This window comes from Lampetra planeri, chromosome 11 (genome assembly GCF_965212315.1).
Source record: "Lampetra planeri chromosome 11, kcLamPlan1.2.h2, whole genome shotgun sequence".
Lineage (NCBI taxonomy): Eukaryota > Metazoa > Chordata > Hyperoartia > Petromyzontiformes > Petromyzontidae > Lampetra > Lampetra planeri.
In genome coordinates this window covers 2,455,454-2,474,402 of record NC_136117.1, presented here as the reverse complement: position 1 = coordinate 2,474,402, position 18,949 = coordinate 2,455,454, and the positions used below count along the sequence as shown (strand labels likewise).

The 18,949-nt window shown below is 42.3% G+C and overlaps 2 protein-coding genes across 15 annotated transcripts in view; one reads left to right on the top strand and one right to left on the bottom strand.

Moving 5' to 3' along the window:
- LOC144721200 (E3 ubiquitin-protein ligase MIB2-like) overlaps nucleotides 1-18,949 on the top strand; it is a 65,368-nt gene that overhangs the window by 39,240 nt on the left and 7,179 nt on the right. The gene's annotated exons all lie outside the window — the stretch shown is intronic.
- LOC144721202 (glycine receptor subunit alpha-2-like) lies at nucleotides 1,463-17,594 on the bottom strand. Of its 4 annotated transcripts, XM_078598630.1 has the most exons (10): nucleotides 17,459-17,594; nucleotides 17,230-17,313; nucleotides 14,744-14,847; nucleotides 13,281-13,348; nucleotides 12,025-12,248; nucleotides 9,418-9,500; nucleotides 7,326-7,463; nucleotides 6,682-6,896; nucleotides 5,717-5,869; nucleotides 1,463-1,802 (listed from the first exon to the last, which is right to left on the bottom strand). In XM_078598630.1, the coding sequence occupies exons 2-10, from the start codon at nucleotides 17,289-17,291 to the stop codon at nucleotides 1,656-1,658; spliced, it is 1,194 nt and encodes a 397-aa protein (XP_078454756.1). In that variant the 5' UTR covers nucleotides 17,292-17,313; nucleotides 17,459-17,594; the 3' UTR covers nucleotides 1,463-1,655. The 4 variants fall into 4 exon arrangements, with proteins under 4 accessions (XP_078454756.1, XP_078454757.1, XP_078454755.1 ...); XM_078598631.1 differs by having other exon boundaries at nucleotides 17,230-17,559; XM_078598628.1 differs by lacking the exon at nucleotides 1,463-1,802 and having other exon boundaries at nucleotides 4,201-5,869.

The following is an 18,949-nucleotide window of genomic DNA, read 5'->3' as shown; positions in this document are numbered from 1 at the left end:
TCGACCATGTGGCAATGGCGCCACGGCTCCTTCCACCCTCCTGCGTGCGTCCCTCTTTGGTTCTGTCTCTCCTCTCCCCCTTCTCCTTCCGCTCCTCCTCTTATATTCCCCTCTCCCACGTGACCCAACTCCACCTTCCGTCCTGCCTCTGCCTCCGCCCCCCCCCCCGTTCACCCCGCTCCCATTGGAGCGAGGTGAGCAGTGGCCTCTCCCACACGCTCTCACTACACCGGCGCGTGTGAGCGGCGCGGAGGCCGGCAACCACCCTGTCCTTGCTCGCATTACATATGTTCTGTCACATCGTCATGCCGCATGTATGATGCAGAAATGTATATTCTTTTACTTGAATGACCCGTTGGTATGTTTATGTCTTCTCTTTGCTTAGAATGTATGTCTTTCTCTGACGTGCGCCTTGTGTGGGTTGGGGAAGTGAAGATTATAGAATCTGGAGTAGCTCATTCCTGGAGTGGTGAGCTCAACATAGTGAATATGTACTCTTAGGTTTTTTCGGTAAAGTCACGTAGGTAAAAAATAAATAATAAAAATAAAATAAATAATAATATAAATAAAATTATAAATCACGACTTGATACAGTAAATTTAGCTGTGACGGTCCCACGTGATGACGGAGACTTGTATTGCCTCCGAAACGTCGTAATTTATAATTTTATCTCTATCAATATTTATTTATTTATTTATTTTTATTTCTACCTACGTGACTTTACCGAAAAAACCTAAGAGTTTGAATCATTGCAGTCACGAAAGCTTCAAATCTAGAAATAGTGAATATGTTATGCCCAATTCCTCACACCTCATTCTGTCATCTCTCCGACATGAGTAAAATGAGTACAACAAAGTGAGAACCAGTTCATGAGAAGGAACTCATAAGTTATTGTATCGATATGCAACAGAAATCTGATCATCTGAGATCCAATGTATTTCATGATGTATTGGCAGCTCGCAAATGCTCCTGTAATCTGCTGTACACTGCAGCAGATTAAAAACTCTTAGCAGAGACACAAACCACGCTCCATAGTAGTGGACAGGGTTAACGTGAAGCTGCAGAGCGGAGCCACAGGAAGCTAAGATTTTAATTATTTTTGAAATGTATATTGTTTTGCGTCATTACAGCGTGATTTGTTAAGCAGAAGTTTTAGACTCGGATATTAAGTTAAAACAATGCAGAATCCTTTTATATAGACCAATATGGCAGATGTTCTCCATTTGGATCTTAGAAATAATTATAACCTAATAAGCTGCAAATTTCTTGCAGATTAATTTAACTGATAGTCATGTGCCGCACGATTCCATGAATCCATTGTTTTTTTTTGTGGATTCATGGAATTGTGTTGGTACTTCCCCATAGCCCTTGGCACACTGCGTCGATGTGAGATGTCTGCCGATTATTTTGTCTAAACCTCGCGGTGAGCACTGCTCTTCACTCAAAAGCACATGACGAAACGTTTTGACTTTTGAAACCTTTTTTTATTAACTGCTGCAAATGCTGGACCAGAGGATGTAACTTTGCAGAACGTGAGTCATGGACTTTAGAATGACTCGGTCTCACAGTTTAGCATGGCATGTAGAGGGATAGTGTGTAATAGTTTCCACTGGATGGGCCCCACATGCAAATTTCTAAATGAGTGGACGTGATCCTTAAACTTCCCGTTTGAGCATCACTTTGAAGGTGACCCAGTAAATGACGTTAAAGATGAGGAATGAGATTGGGAAAAACAGTCGTGAGATATTGTCGATGGTTTGAGCACAGGCAACAAACTTTTTCCGATTCTTTTCTTCGGTTTCCTGCAATGATAATGGAGACTTGCTGCAGAAAAAATGCAAAGCTACATTGGCAACACACACTGACTTTGTAGAAATAAATACACGAATATTTTGCTTTATTAATGTCACCCCTTAAACCATATCTAACATATTACATACAAATAATAACAGGCTTTTTACTGTCACTAACAGGAAGAAGACCATTCAGTGTAAAAATTGTGATGGTAAGATACATCTATATATATAAAATCGCAAATCTGTCTGTCTGTGTGTGTGTCTGTGTGTCGCCGGACCATACGCAGTTTCATTGGACGGTGGTTGCCCCTGGCAACGGGTAGCGACGCATTCGCTGCGGGGTGGACGCCATTTTTAATTCCCGTTAAAAATATGCGCACGCATTAACACGCGACTCTGAGGTAAATTCATCAAAGTTTCACGTCTTCTTCACTCCCCTCCCACCCCAATGTGTGCAATTACTATTATAGGGTCGGTAGATAATAAAATTATAGCGATTACACAGTATTATTGTAGCGCGGGGCGGGGGGGGGAACGGCACCCGTACCCAGCCTCAGCCGGGTGGGCAATTTAGGCGAGGCCGGAGGCTCTGCATGGTACTAGGCCTCGACACCCACCACGCGACTCTGAGGTAAATTCATCAAAGTTTCGCGTCCTCTTCACTCCCTCCCCACCACAATGTGTGCAATTACTATTATAGGGTCGGTAGATAATACAATTATAGCGATTACACAGTATTATTGTAGCGCGGGGGGGGGGGGGGGGAACGGCCCCGGTACCCAGCCTCAGCCGGGTGGGCAATCTAGGCGAGGCCGGAGGCTCTGCACGGTACTAGGCCTCGACACCCCACCCGTGTCAAGCGACGACTTTGTGGTATAAACTCGATATACCCAGCGTTGCCCGGGGGGAAAATACATTTAAAATTTTATGAAAACTTTCAAACATTACATACCAATGAAAAAACAACTGTCTAATTACTTTTAAACCCGACGCGCCAAGAATCGATTCTTTAAATGTTGACTGTACAAATAGTCATTAAGCTGGGTGAGCGTACTGCCAGTCTATAATGTAGACTGTAGCCTGCTTATTAAATTGGGTGAGTGTACTGCCAGTCTATAATGTAGACTGTAGCCTGGTTATTAAGCTGGGTGAGCGTACTGCCAGTCTATAATGTAGACTGTAGCCTGGTTATTAAGCTGGGTGGGTGTACTGGCAGTCTATAATGTAGACTGTAGCCTAGTTATTAAGTAAAGTTTGTCAATTTGTAACACGTAGGCTTTCGCGACCATTATTCATAAACAACGTTATTGGGTTTAGATCGCCTTATTTATTAATGTGTTGTAACCCTCCACCACCCGACACGGCCAATCAGTCTAATCGAAGGTTGTAAATTACTTTAGGATCGCGCTTCCTCTTTAATATAAGTTGGTTATAGAGTTGATATAAACTGCTACGAATGGGAAATATCCGGCGTTGACTGGGCCAAAAATATAATGGTGAGGGCGGTTGTGAGTGGCGATTGTGAGTGGTGATTAGTGAGTGGTGAGGGGAGGTTGAGTGGTGAGGGTGAGTGGTGAGGGTGAGTGTTGAGGGTGAGTGGTGAGTGGTGATTGGTGAGGGTGTGATTGGTGAGGATGAGTGGTGAGGGAGAGTGGTGAGGGAGAGTGGTGAGGGTGAATGGTGAGGGTGAGTGGTGAGTGGTGAGGGTGAGTGTTGAGTGGTGATTGGTGAGGGTGTGATTGGTGAGGATGAGTGGTGAGGGTGAGTGTTGAGGGTGAGTGGTGATTGGTGAGGGTGTGATTGGTGAGGATGAGTGGTGAGGGAGAGTGGTGAGGGAGAGTGGTGAGGGTGAATGGTGAGGGTGAGTGGTGAGTGGTGAGGGTGAGTGTTGAGGGTGAGTGGTGAGTGGTGATTGGTGAGGGTGTGATTGGTGAGGATGAGTGGTGAGGGAGAGTGGTGAGGGAGAGTGGTGAGGGTGTGATTGGTGAGGATGAGTGGTGAGGGAGAGTGGTGAGGGTGAATTGTGAGGGTGAGTGGTGAGTGGTGAGGGTGAGTGTTGAGGGTGAGTGGTGAGTGGTGATTGGTGAGGGTGTGATTGGTGAGGATGAGTGGTGAGGGAGAGTGGTGAGGGAGAGTGGTGAGGGAGAGTGGTGAGGGTGAATGGTGAGGGTGAGTGGTGAGTGGTGAGGGTGTGTATATATGTAAGGTTATTAAGAAATATCTTTTTCACCCGGGCAACGCCGGGTACTTCTGCTAGTTTGTTATATATTTTAGTTGAAGGGATTGGTGCAGCAGTGGTTAGTGCCCTGCACTGTGAACCTAGAGAACTTAGTCTAGCCACAGCGAACATCAGCAGCGAGTGATATCTGAACCTGTCCTGGACCACCACCTTCACCAACACGCACTGGCCAGCGTTGTCAGGTATGGTCAAACAACCCCCAACATCAACATGGCGTGGGGTGGCCTTCATCCAGCAGTGAATTGACTGAGGGCAAAAAGTCGTTATAATTTTCAGCTCCAAGAAATTTCTAGAACCTCAAATAGGGCCAAGAAATTTCACTTTTTGAAAAAGTTTAGATGCTTAAAAAATAAAAATTTGTTGATACAACATGTTACACATTAGTTATACATATTATGGATGAGATTTTAACACTTTGTGATCATTTGCTATATTTTGTAATATTCAAACCTTTTATTTGTTTCACTGTTAGAAATGTGTCTAAAAATCACCGCTTGCCCCAATAGTCTGTATGTGTGTTTGTGTTTATCCAGTTGCAAAGTCATTTTGTCTCACCCAGGTTAGAACTCCAAAGACAATGAGGATAGTCTAATTTTCAAGAGTGGTATGGAGCATGTTTAATGAGGGTATTTTTTAATTGACAAATTTGGACCATGACGTCAGCACACAATCACCGTCACGTCGTGGCGAATGGCGGTGATTGCTGTGGTGTCAGTGTGTGCCAGTGTACGTGTCAGTGCGTGTCAGCGTGTGTATGCATGTTAACACATGTATGAATGACAGCACATACGCATGGCACAAGCACCATGGTGATGTCACCATCACTTCGCTGTGAATGGCGGCTGTTGTTGTTGGTGTGTCAGCACGTGTGTGCGCGTGTTGACGGTATTGCAATTAATGAATTGCAGAATGCTGTCGTTAATATTTTTGTCTTTATTTCGATCCAAGGCAGCGTTACTTCAGCAGCAACACTCCCCACCATGTTCTAATTGCATGCAGATTCACGTGAAACATGTGCCCTGTTATTGGTTAAGTTAAATTATTGCTCACAGGAACTAATCACACTGTTTAAAGAATGTTTGACATTTTTTTACTCACAAGCTGTGTTAAAAAAACAGATTTTACAAAGGACCTAAAAATGTACTTGAAAAAAATTACACATGCACCTTTGTGTTTTTAACACTATATGAGATTTTGTCAACCGCCTATGTGTCTCTTGTGCACTGTATACGTTCACTGCATGCCACCTGGAGGCTGGTGGGCCATATGGCTCTGTGATGCGATACAAAGGGTCCAGAGAATTCAGGAAAGTGAGTCGCATGTTTCTGAAGACGATGGAAATATAGAATGCTGTGATTAAGCGGCATCAAGCGAGTGCAGAGTGAAGAGCTATGGCTGTCCTTCGGCAGGTACAGAGCTGATGGTTTACGGCATTTGAACTTTTTATCTTAGTTGCCAATGCAATCAAACTTTAATTAGCATTCTTGTTACATTTAGATGCCCATTTAAAATCTATATTGCCAAGTATTATTTTACCCAAATAGGATTGTACCCAAATGCCTTGTGTTAAATCATACTGTGGATAGAAAGGCGGGGTGGGCTTTGTCGAATACTGTAACTGCACACTGGCTAGAGTACGTGAATAAAAGCAGAGCATGTGTAGCTGAGTGTGAGAACTCACCTGGTTGATGGGCTTCTGGCTTCTTCTGCCCTTCTTCATGAACCCCTGGCTCTGCCTGGATGTTACATTCACTGCGGCGTACTCCAGCAGCGCGGCGAACACGAAGAGCAGGCACGTTGCCATCCAAATGTCCACCGCTTTGATGTAGGAGACCTGCAGCAGCAGCAGTGGCACAAAACTCAGAATGAGTGCACATGTTAAAATGCTAAACAGGGTCTTATCGTTAAGAGATAAAACATGGATACACCTTACCATTACGCTATAGAATTGTACCGGTTATGCATGTATGTTGAACTTCTTTCACACTGTACGTAGCCAACCGTGATAATCCGAGGTGCGGGGGAAGGACAACAAACTAAACACAAAAAGCAGTTCTAAAGAAATGAGTGTTCAAACGAGATGATTTAAAAGTGCATCGCTCCAGTAGCTTCTTAATATCGGAATAGCATTCCAGACGGTCACAGAAGCGCATCTGAAAGCTGCGCGATGCGGTGATGTAGGAGACAAGCAGCAGTGGCACAAAATCATAAAGTGCTCATGTTAAAATGCTAAACAGGGGTCTTATCGTTAAGAGATAAAACATGGATACACCATTACTCTATAGAATTGTACTTATGATGTATGTATGTCCGTTGAACTTCTTTCGTACCATATGTAGCAAACTATGCGAATCGGAAGTGCGGGGAAAGGTCAACAATCTAAACACAGATCAGATATGAAGAAATTTGTTTTCAATCTCAATTATTTAAAAGTGCATCCCTCCAGTTGGCTTCCTAATATCGGAAGGAAGAGCGTTCCAGACGGCCGCAGAAGCACATTTGAAAGCTACGTGATGTGACCATGCTTGTTTGATGGCCTGCCGGACGCCACCGGAGTTCACGTAATCGTCAGAGTTATATCCGTGGGACCGTCGCTGTTGTGGGGTATGGTGAAGTTTGTGCCACAGTGAGGATTTTTCCGGTGACCTTAGGCAGTGACGCTCTTGCCCCCGTGCTCTGTGTGGTCAAGGTGAGGACCGTGGTGATCCCCAGCGCCACACGGGCTGGGGCTGCCTCCATGTTTATCCAGAATGAGACCCAGGAGAGGATGACGATGAGAATGCTGGGCACGTAGAGTTGGATCAGGTAGAAGCCCATCTCACGGTGCAGAGTAAACTTTGCGAAAATGCATGAAAATGAACCTGTGGAAAAAATAGAAGTGCCACTGTTATGCTAACCCTATGTTAGACTTAAAAGGAAATGCCTCTTCTGGTAACATATCCTTTTACTGTAGCTAAAAGCCTATCAAGCCTGAAAGGGCATACAAAGCAACACTTGAAACGCATTTTTAAAAAAATGCAGAGACATGCATGGAGAAGCATTGTGTAGAAATGGTTACAACGTCTTAGAATTGGGAATTAAATTTAACTTAGTAACGTAATTACTCGATGAACACGTACAGAATCACTTTTCTCATAAGGCTTTATATTTAGAAACACTTTAGTTCCTAACGATGAAGGAATTATCAGTCACTCGACAGTTTTCCCTCTGCCTCCCCAAACTTGAATGAGAGGTGGTGGTGGGGGGTGGTGGTGGGTGTCCAAGCGTTCCACTCTGGGTGGTGATCGTACCGGTGCTGTAAGTCGTTGTGCAGGAGCCAGTGCTTATTTTGTTGCTGAGCACAAATTGTGGAAGCGTGAGTCCTTGAAAAAGAGACACGGGCGTAGGTCCGTTCCAGTGGAAGACGATGTCCGCTGTAGTGTAGCCGACTGCGGCGTCGTGAAAATTGAGAAGTTCACAAACGGCACGCGAAGTTATATTGGTGACCAAAATTTACCACACTAACTATATTCAGCACGTATGTGTGTTGAGAAATACAGCACAGCGCCCTCATACGTTTCATCCTTTTATCCGTGAAACCTGTTTGTTCGTAGAAAATGTGGGGTTTGCATCTCTTGTTGAAGATTTGGCGGATAATTTGTATGGGAGATGGTAAAACTCGACTTGCGAACGCTCTTACGCTGCAGTCGCGCACTCCCCAATGTAGGGCCCATGGTGATATGTTAACTACCTCACCTGGAATACAGGAGGTTGTGGGTTCGATCCCGACCCTGACGCCTGCTGTATATTTGGAGTTTGCATGTTCTCCCCGTGGTCGTGTGGATTTTCTCCGGGCCTTCTGGTTTTTCCCTCCACATTTAAAATAAACACGCAAATTTCGAGTATTTGGCTGCTATACATTTTCACTTAATAAGCCACTTCGTTGAGCCATGATTTGTGGTCAGGTCGCTTCTGAAAAAGAACTGTGTCGCTCAGTAGGCCTTACCTGGTTAAATAAAAAAGAGTTGTTTAATTTCGATCTTGCAGTGGCTACAATGACACTGCACGTGTGCCTGAACTGTTGCTTCTCTGTCTTGGCACAAGACTTCGGCTCATCATCTTCTTCCCCCACCAGATAATGCGTGGAGGAGCAGCTAGGACTCCTGTGTGTCTTGTCACGTATTTTATCACTTGTGACTTGGATGCATAAACGTAGCCCAGAGCTCCATTGAGGACTGCAAATAATCCCCAAAAGCTATCAATGATGGGATTTGATTTTCATTTGTCTTTTCTGGAATGTAATTGGTAGTATAGATGTGGTCAATGGTATCAGCATGTTTTATAAAACAAGCTTCTTCTCATTGTTGGCTGGCTTTTGAAGAGTCTTTGGTTATCTTAGTCAAAAGATTGTTTATTTGAAGCAGACAGTGCATTCCGCACCTCCAATTAGTGCTGTCCGCACCTCCGATTAGCGCTGTTGGCTACTTACAGTGCGAAAGAAGATAAAAATACATACCTACGTATGTTATGGTTCTGTATTGCTCTCTAAGAAGTCTGCTGTTTGCGATTTATCATTTACGAACTTAATTTTTGCTGCTTCCCTCCTCTGAAAGTAGGATGGGGTACTTTTGCAAAATTTGACTTAAAAAAAGCAGCATACCAATGTACCTAAAGAAGACATTTTTCAATCAGGGCATATCAGCTGCCACGACGTATGTATCAGAAACATGGACTTTGACAAAGAACATGGAATAAAATCTTTAAAATATTCAAATAAGCATGGAGAGATACATGCTGAGAGACAGAAATAGTAAGGTGGATCACAGAACAAATTCGGGGTCCACTTTCTGCCCCCCCCCCCCCCCCCACTTCTTTCTCCCCCCCTACTACCGAGGCCTATATAACCTCGTGCCACGGCAGATCTCTCGCCTACTTCAGCAGTTTTTTTTCTTACTGTGGTTGTCCCACCTGATGACGATTGCTTGTGTTGCGATCGAAACATCGTGATCTATTATTTTTTTCCCTACGTGACTTTACCAAAAGAACCAAAGAGTATGGATTCCTGCAGTCACGAAAGCTTCAAATCAAGATCTTATAGACCGTTAATAAAAATAATTTGGCTTGAACAGGGCACGTCGCAAGAAAGATTGATGGCCGATGGATGAGCCTGGTGACAGAATGGCAGACAAAGGAGGAAACAGACCCCAAAGGATGACCACTGCAGAGATAGAGCGTCGAGATCAGCTCCTGCATTACAGGACCCGTGAGGCATGGGGATGACGTGGGGGAAGCCTTTATCCAGCAGCGGACAGAACATAGCTGATAGTGATGATTCCAAATAAAATGTTCATATAACATGTGATGTAAAGTTAATCTAGATATTTTACATGGAATGTTACGTACAGCTTTCCAGGTACATGGCGCACATCTGTGTGTCCATGGGGAAGTTATGCAGGTCCATTGGACAGGAGAGGGTCAGCGTGAGCCTGTATTGAGACAGCACACATCAAGTAAGGAGGGCATGCCTACAGCGGTGAGTGTGCAATGATTCCCTAGTAATTATGGGGTTTTCGCAATTTTGCAGACACATATTTTGACCTCAACAGTGAATGCTATGCACCCTTGGAATTATATTGAGACAGAAGCAGGAACAGTAGGGGCACCATGGTGGCGAGATGTTAACTACGTCGCCTGGTATACAGGAGTTTGTGGAATCGATCCTGACCTTGACGCCTGCTGTATATTTGGAGTTGCATGTCTCCCTCCTCGTGGTCGCGTGGATATTTATCCGGATATTTGGCTGCTATAAATTTCCAAGTGATAAACCACTGGCTATCATTTGTGGCCAGGTCGCTTCTGTAAAAAAGCTATATAGGGCTAGAAGGGACGATAGACATTGGTTAAAAAATGATTACGGATTGGCAGCCATAGGAAAGGATCACATCCAAGAGTTTCGATTTAAAGCTTTCGTGACTGCAGGGATTCATCTTCTTGGTTCTTTCGGTAAAGTCACGTAGAAGGGAAGTAATAAAATAATAAAAATAAAACATAATAAAATAATTCTCACGACGTTTCGGCCACAACGCAAACAGCCGTCCTCAGGTGAAGAACATGTCTGTCGATAAGACAGAGTCTGAATGACACGTCCTAGGCTTGGAGCGTCTATTTAAGCTGGGAGGGAGGAGGAAGAGCGCCTTGACAAAAGAATTTGCATATGAAGAGGAATTTAGCATATTTATGGGAAATGCAGGAATGCGACTAGTGCTACTTGTGAAATGCATAGGAGGTGGGCGGGGGGTTTTCAAAGTCATATTATGCCCATTGATTATGCAGGATTAGCAGCATCAAAGGGAGGGGGTAGGGGTAGCATTAATAAAGGGAAGGAATGTTAATAGTATGTAGCTGCAGTAACTAACCAACCATGTAAAAAACGAAAGTATAAACTACATAGTATCATCAGTATGCTAAATATACTCTCAATAAGCTGAGCTACTAACCGTAAGTAATACATTACAATTCTAGCTCGCAAAAAATATAATATGCTTCCAGCTAAACTTTTAAAACTTTTTCCTTACATCATACGGGTCTATCCTGTACTATATGCTGCCATAGACAAACCCAACATTAAATTGTATACTGTATTACTTTACACTACTAAATCGAAATTTACACTACCCTATGTCTTAGAATAATACATAGTGTAATATTACACTATGTATTATTCTACCCACCCAACTGTATACCAAACTGCTGTATATTCACTATACAATTACGATACTATATATTACCTTATACATTGTATTAAACATTATTATTATACACTATGCTATAGTATTAATGTTCAATACAATGTATAAGGTAATATATAGTATCGTAATTGTATAGTGAATATACAGCAGTGTGGTATACAGTTGGGTGAGTAGAATAATACATAGTGTAATATTACACTATGTATTATTCTAAGACATAGGGTAGTGTATAGTAATACAGTATACAATTTAATGTTGGGTTTGTCTATGGCAGTATATAGTACGGGATAGACCCGTGTGATGTAAGGAAAAAGTTTAAAAAGTTTAGCTGGAAGCATATTATATTTTTTGCGACCTAGAATTGTAATGTATTACGGTTAGTAGCTCAGCTTATTGAGAGTATATTTAGCATACTGATGATACTATGTAGTTTATACTTTAGTTTTTTACGTGGTTGTTTAGTTACTGCAGCTACATACTATTAACATTCCTTCCCTTCATTAATGCTACCCCTACCCCCTCCCTTTGATGCTGCTAATCCTGCATAATCAATGGGCATAATATGACTTTGAAAACCCCCCGCCCACCTCCTACGCATTTCACAAGTAGCACTAGTCGCATTCCTGCATTTCCCATAAATATGCTAAATTCCTCTTCATATGCAAATTCTTTTGTCAAGGCGCTCTTCCTCCTCCCTCCCAGCTTAAATAGACGCTCCAAGCCTAGGACGTGTCATTCAGACTCTGTCTTATCGACAGACATGTTCTTCACCTGAGGACGGCTGCTTGCGTTGTGGCCGAAACGTCGTGAGAATTATTTTAATATGTTTTATTTTTATTATTTTATTACTTCCCTTCTTTGTGACTTTACCGAAAGAACCAAGAAGACACATCCAAGAGGTCACCTACCTAGGAGAAGGGGCGATGGGATCAGTTCATGTGCAGGTGCCGCCACCTCTTACAATATTGCAGACCTCATGGAATCGCAAGATTGTGAGAGGTGGTGGCAGATTGGGCGGCCTTCATCCACCAGTGGTTTGATCACGGCTAATGATGACGATGAGTGATTGCTGTGTTACTTATACAGCTCTTTACTCTGGTGTTCATTACAAAGACCACATTATGGCAATGTGCCTGTGTCCTTTTGTCGTGCCACTTCACCATCATAATTGTCATACTCTGTTGTTCCCTCGTTCTACCACTGCATACCACTCGAGCTAGCCCCAGCTAGCAGTGTTGGTGGGAATGTTGTGCTTGCAGACCTCATGGCATAGTCAACGACGCCATTGTTGGTGATCCTCAGCATCTTGTTGTCAGTCGTGATTTCGTGAAAATGCGCACTCTTCTCGTTGTCAAAGAAGAGGTCAGGCTTCCAGATGTGCTTGATGTTGGACTGGTCGAGATGCAGTAAGGGTACAGGGTAGTGGCTGTAAGCCAGCCGTGGGTCAGTCCACCTCTGTCGCAGGTAGACTGTCACGCGATAGTCCTGGTGGAGACATTTCACGGTCAGCGTTAATCATTGCTGACCATCCTCAACTTTATCATGACTGTCACCACGAATGTAATAAATGATCGTTTAGTGTTCTCAACAAGCATGGCTCACAGCGTGAATATCTTGGGTTCAATTCTCAACTCGGGTGCCTTTTTTGTGCACAGATTGTGCGTTCTCCTCCCCCTATTCTGCAATGGGTTTCCTCCGGGTCTCCGGTTTCCTCCTCCCATTGCTAATAACGTAACTCTGCAATGTAATCGGTGTTGGCCAAATATTTCAGTTTTGGGACCATTCAATAAACCTCCTCAGGGCTTACATCGCTACAGTCTTCTCTTTAAATGTACTTTATAACAACGTGTTATATTCTTTGGGTCTTTCGGTAAAGTCACGTAGATAGAAGAAAAAAGTAAATGATAATAAAATTAAAATTAAGTGAATAAAAAATACAAATATCACGACGTTTCGATCGCAACACAAGCAATCTTTTTTTCTTTTTTTTCTTTCTTTCTTTCTCCTGATGACGATTGCTTGTGTTGCGATCGAAACGTCGTGATATGTTTATTATTTTTTATTCACTTTATTTTCATTTTTATTATTTTATTGTTATTATTTTTTCTATCTCCGTGACTTTACAAAAATACCCAAAGAATATGAATTCCTACAGTCACGAAAGCTTTAAGTCAAGATTTAACAACGTGTTATTTAATAATATGCAACTTCAAGTATTTTTTTAAGACTTCATTTCCACAATGATACTGTGAAATACAAGCATTAACTTTCAATTAAAAAAATTGTCTTCAATTTTAACTTAAGACTCAATATTGTGCTTGAGTTTTGGCTGCAGGCTTGCAGTGAGAAACAATCAATTAATTGGAACAGTACTCTATTTGACTATTGATGAAGGTACAGGTGACCCCCGACTTACGACTGCTCGACTTGCAACCGTTGTCCAGGAACCAATTCGGTCATAGTTGCGGGGGTGGCCTGTGATGTTTTCCTTTGGGTTAACGCGTTAGTGGAACTTACCGAGGTGGCCTCTTGAATGGACCCAAAACTCCTGATGAACACTTCACAGGAGACGTTGACTGCAGGCCCTGCGAGTCAGCACGCAGATAAGAGATGTCATGGACTCGTAATGCCTGCGTGAGTTCACCTCACAGGCGTGTTTAACGCATCAAACACAGAACGCTCCAATGTTGACGTTTTCATCTGGAGCAGTGGTTCTTAATAAAAACCCGGGGTGCACGCTTAACCTGAGGGTGCGAGATGCCCTTTCTGGGGGGTGCGAGACATGGCCAGATGTTTTTTAGAAGGTAAATTATCAAAAGACAAATTAAGCACGGACACGTAAGTACAACTATTTTATTTCGATTTAAAGCTTTCGTGACTGCAGGGATTCATCTTCTTGGTTCTTTCGGTAAAGTCACGTAGAAGGGAAATAATAAAATAATAAAAATAAAACATAATAAAATTATTCTCACGACGTTTCGGCCACAACGCAAGCAGCCGTCCTCAGGTGAAGACCAGGTCTGTCGGGGAGACAGCGTCTGAATGAAACACCACCACGCTTGGAGCGTATATTTAAGCTGGGTTGGAAGGGGGGGAAGGGCGCCTTGACAAAATAATTTGCATATCAAGAGGAATTCAGCATATTTATAGAAAATGCAGGTATGTGATTAGTACTACTTGTGAAATGCGTAGGAGGTGGGCGGGGGGTTTCAAAGTCATATTATGCCCGTGGATTATGCAGGATTAGCAGCATCAAAGGGAGGGGATAGGGGAAGCATTAATAAAGGGAAGGCATGTTAATAGTATGTAGCTGCAGTAACTAAACAACCACGTAAAAACGAAAGTATAAACTACATAGTATCATCAGTATACTAAATATACTCTCCAATAAGCTGAGCTACTAACAGTAAGTAATACATTACAATTATATGTCGCAAAAAATATAATATGCTTCCAGCTAAACTTTTTTCCCTTACATCACACGGGTCTACCCCGTACTATTAAATATACGCTCCAAGCGTGGTGGCGTTTCATTCAGACGCTGTCTCCCCGACAGACCTGGTCTTCACCTGAGGGCGGCTGCTTGCGTTGTGGCCGAAACGTCGTGAGAATAATTTTATTATGTTTTATTTTTATTCTTTTATTATTTCCCTTCTACGTGACTTTACCGAAAGAACCAAGAAGATACAACTATTTTGTTTCATCAAACCTCTACGTGTTTATTTACATTGTACCTGTTTTAACCATTGAGAACCAACGGGGTGCAAGGCTGCAGTAAAGGTTAAAAACCTTTGATCTAGAGGGACAACATCGTTTCTTAATCCAGATTACACCGTCACTGCGATTCTCTTTCCACAAGCACATTTCCCTGCATCCCACCAAACAGTTGTGATGATGTGTCTCTATACTGTAATATACACTTACCTTGGTGTATATTTACCACCTCATAGTATTGTCACAAATAAAAACAACAAAGATACCTCCAAAGTTAGGCCGAACTCTGTGATTGTAGCCAGATGATGGACCCAGGAGCTTGTCCAGGACCTCAGAGGGTGAGAGATTTGGACCTGTGGTCGAGTCAGCTCTGCAATGATTAATATATTACTTCAATACATTTTGTTAGAGTAACAAAGGCACACCTCATTAGGATGTAATACTTTAAACTACACACTTTTATATTATTTTAAACTATTAAGCCATTTTTAGTTCCCCACCATTGGAACCTCATTTGCCAGTAAAAATATGATAATTGTTTTTTTACCCTTCTATCTGGCAACAAAACTGACACCTTTTTTACAAGGAGTCATGTTTGCATAGACATGACTCCTTGTAAAAAAGGTGTTTTAGTTGTACCAGCTAATGTGTGGCCAGGTTGCTTCTGGCCCACTAAGCTACATAGCTCAGTGGGCCAGAAGCAACATGGCCACACATGATAGCTCAACGAATTAGCTTTGTCACGTGGATATTTATAGCAGCCAAATGCTCTAAACACATGTTCTCAAATGTGAAGGGAAAAACTGGAGGACCCGGAAAAAAATGTACACGACCACGGGAAGAGAGACATGCAAACTTCAAATATACAACAGGCATCAGGGTTGGGATCAGGTTTTAACCCACTACCTCCTGTATACCAGGCGAGGTAGTTCACCTCTCGCTACCGTGGCATCCTTATGTTGTAGTCGATAGGCCAGTGGCATGTATTCATGCTTCAATTACACTGGTCAACACACTTTTCTGGCATAAGGTATTCCAACGGTTTTAAGGTAATTTTGGGGTGCTGATCAGTTTTTTGTCTATCACATCAGGTTTTTGAGATATCAAATATTGCATTTTCAATAGAAACTGCAGAAGAAAAATATTAAATAAATGTGGATATCTACATAAAATTATATTATAAACACACAATCCTAAAAATACAGCACCATATTTTAACACTAAAGCAGTCACTGACTCAACAACTTGCAATCCTAAGTGACAGAGTTAATTTCGGGTAAAATCAATTAAAATGGGGTATGCCGATAGCATAAAAATGAGATGTGATATAGCAAATCTCAGATCAGATTTGGAATCAGCACCCTGAAATTAGTCTAAAACAGCTGTAAAAGTCCAGGCCAGAAAAAAATGTTTTTTTTGTTGACCAGTGTTATTAACGGTGGGGGGGGGGGGTAACGATCCTCCACTCCCCAGGGATTTCTCCAAGGGTCATGTTTTGTTTTTGTTTGTACCGTCTTGTCAATATTGTCCGTCTCGCACGTGATGAATTGGTTGCATTGACGGTTGCATTTGTGTGTTGCTTCATTCTAACTCTGCCCATTGTGCTTGAACAACACTGCATTTAAGTACACTCATGCATTTGGTTATGATCAGTCACAAGACAATGATGATACTTAAATGCTATCTTTATACAAACAGTAAGCTGAAGATTTACACTATGAGATCTCTTTTACCAGTGGCAAAATATAATGGTAGGTTTTTACCCTTTTAACTGGTACAAAACTGACACCTTTATTCAAGGCATCATGTTTGCAATGACCATAACACAAGTAGTCAATAAAGCAAACAAAAAGAAGCAACTCTGATAAGGATAATAATATGCACTGTCCTTGAAGTTGATTAGCCCACACCCGAGACGGCTTTCTTTAGAGCCTAGTGTCAGTTTTGTACCAGTTAAAAGGGTAAAAACCTACCATTATATTTTGCCACTGGTAAAAGAGATCTCATAGTGTAAATGTTTACCCCGAACTCTCAATACTCTGATATTGCACTGTTTTTGAGTTGTACGCCTTCTGGTGTCATCTGGCCCTACACCAATGGGGACTAGGCTCTAAAGAAAGCCGTCTCGGGTGTGGGCTAATCAACTTCAAGGACAGTGCATATTATTATCCTTATCAGAGTTGCTTCTTTTTGTTTGCTTTATTGACTACTTGTGTTGTGGTCATTGCAAACATGATGCCTTGAATAAAGGTGTCAGTTTTGTACCAGTTAAAAGGGTAAAAACCTACCATTATAGTAAGCTGAAGGCTTGTATGAAGTGTGTTTCATTTATTGGCAGAAAAACTACCTGGAGTCAATCTGCGATATAGACTGGCCAAATGTACAGATTGCAGTGGTGATTTTGCAATTTTATACCAGACATTGGGGGAAACCGACTTTTTGGCAACGCGAGTATATCAAGCTGTGATCAATATTTTTGTTTCTTGCATCATTAACAACTTTGTTTGAGAACCGGAACTTTCCCGGGGAATTCCCTTTGTTCACTCAAATCAGTCAGCGAGGCCTCCCATGGGTAGCATAGAATGCATCATACTAAGATAACGGTTACTCAGAGATTCACGGTAACACTCCACTGACAATTCTAGAGCGTGCGATGACGTGACGTTGATAATGTTGACGATCATGCTGACATGCAGGTTCTGTTTGTGAAAGAAGCAAGCCCTTGTTTTGTTATGTGTTTTACCAACCTTACCTTGTTGTGTGACTGCTCAAAAAGCACAGGACGGCCAGAGAGTTTATAATCCATTGGGCCATGGTTGGCGAGGTAATTTGTTTCCTGCAGGGAAAACAAAATGATTCAAACTTCTGCTGCAAACTTATTTACGAGACATATTGTTACACTTGCTTTTCCATTATGTGTGTTTTTATTACAATAGCATTCGAAGCCGTTTCAGTCCCACGGTTGTACTCATCCGACAAACCTTTATGAAGCATGTGACAATGTCAGCTCTCTGCTTGCAGTTGTATTTGGGCCGTGTATTTATACTCGGTGCTGAGGAATTTATGGACGTGTGCAGCAATGCCAGTAACCCAACACATGGCCGCCTCATTGTTTATCTTTTGCTATGGAGCCAGTCTTTGACCTTTGCCTCGGGGGTGTTACCTCGGTCACATGATTTGGCTTAAAGGCACCAGCCTCGACACTCGCCTCAACCTAGAGAATCCGGCTTTCGTTGGCCTCGACACTCGCCTCTGTGTAAAGGCTCCCAGCCTTGGCGTTGGCTTGGCCTTGTGGCTACCAGCCTTGAGTTCAAGACTGCATTTGCTATAGCAGCAATTGACAACTTCCCAACACTGACTCATCCTTTTACAAACTACAGTAATAATTACTTTTACCCTCAGCGATTTGGGGAATTAACACCGATGACCCTGTTATCTGAGATGTTATCCGCATATTTACTCTAAATATCTGTGAAAAACATTCCGGATATTAGGGTCGACTTGCTGATGAATAATTACAGATAATCAGAGTTATTATTTAAAATTAGCTGAGAAAAGGGCCACGCGGGACATTACGTGTGGATTAACCTGTGGGAAATCAGAATTTTCCACACAACTCCACCTACAGTATATGCAAAAAGATGTCCGTAGATATTGAAATCTGCTGTGAATTACCACAATGTCCATACTATACTAGTCAAGATTTAATGTCTATACTGCCTGGGTGCGTGGAGGTGGACATTTTCCCTTGAGTGGTGGCTGCATATTTGCATTACACATAAATCTCGTAGGCTATTTTTTCAGCACCATGTTCAAGAAATTGCATATATCCCACTGGTAATAGGGTGGAATTTTCACGTAACTATTTATCTATGATAAACATGTGGATAATAAGAAACCATTCCACTGTGCAGAATGTGGATAATTGCAGGTAATAGGAAGAATTGGACACAGATGTCAAGTATACATGGACCATACAGTGCTTGTATCGTAGGCTATATGATCGCAGAGAAGATAATGTTTCTCATCTTGCGAGATTTCACAGTTTGTAGAGACATTGATGCATAATTGGAAGTTTTGAAGTTAAGATCCAAGTTAGAAGTTGGCTCAGCTCTTTCTCTTTCTCGGGTGGATAAAATCAGGGCCACCCTGTAGGAAGTAAAAACCTGTTTCCTGTGTATGGAATTTCCGCTGCCATAAGCATGTTAATTGTTCATCATTTTATTCTTATTTCGTGTGATAGGGTGGGGGCATCAGCAATAGCTATATTAATGTCGAGGTTGTTGACGCGTGATAAGTTGCAGGAGAGAAGTTGTGACGGCTGCGTTGTTGCACGTGAATAGTCGAAGTTGTGGGTAGTGTTGCGCGATGTCCTCTCAGATTTGGGATTCGCATCCACAACTGCATCAGACCACAAACAAATTAATGCTTCTCCAAGCTCATTTTGCAGAGTAGCCACTCAGACGTTTTAT

Coding starts and splice junctions, on each gene's coding strand:
- LOC144721202 (XM_078598628.1), bottom strand. CDS start 17,291: ATGGCCCAATGGATTATAAACTCTCTGGCCGTCCTGTGCTTTTTGAGC. Junction 7,464..9,417: donor CGCCATGTACCTGGAAAGCT/GTACGTAACATT, acceptor ACGACGCCGCAG/TCGGCTACACTACAGCGGAC. Junction 6,897..7,325: donor CACAACGACTTACAGCACCG/GTACGATCACCA, acceptor TTTTTTCCACAG/GTTCATTTTCATGCATTTTC.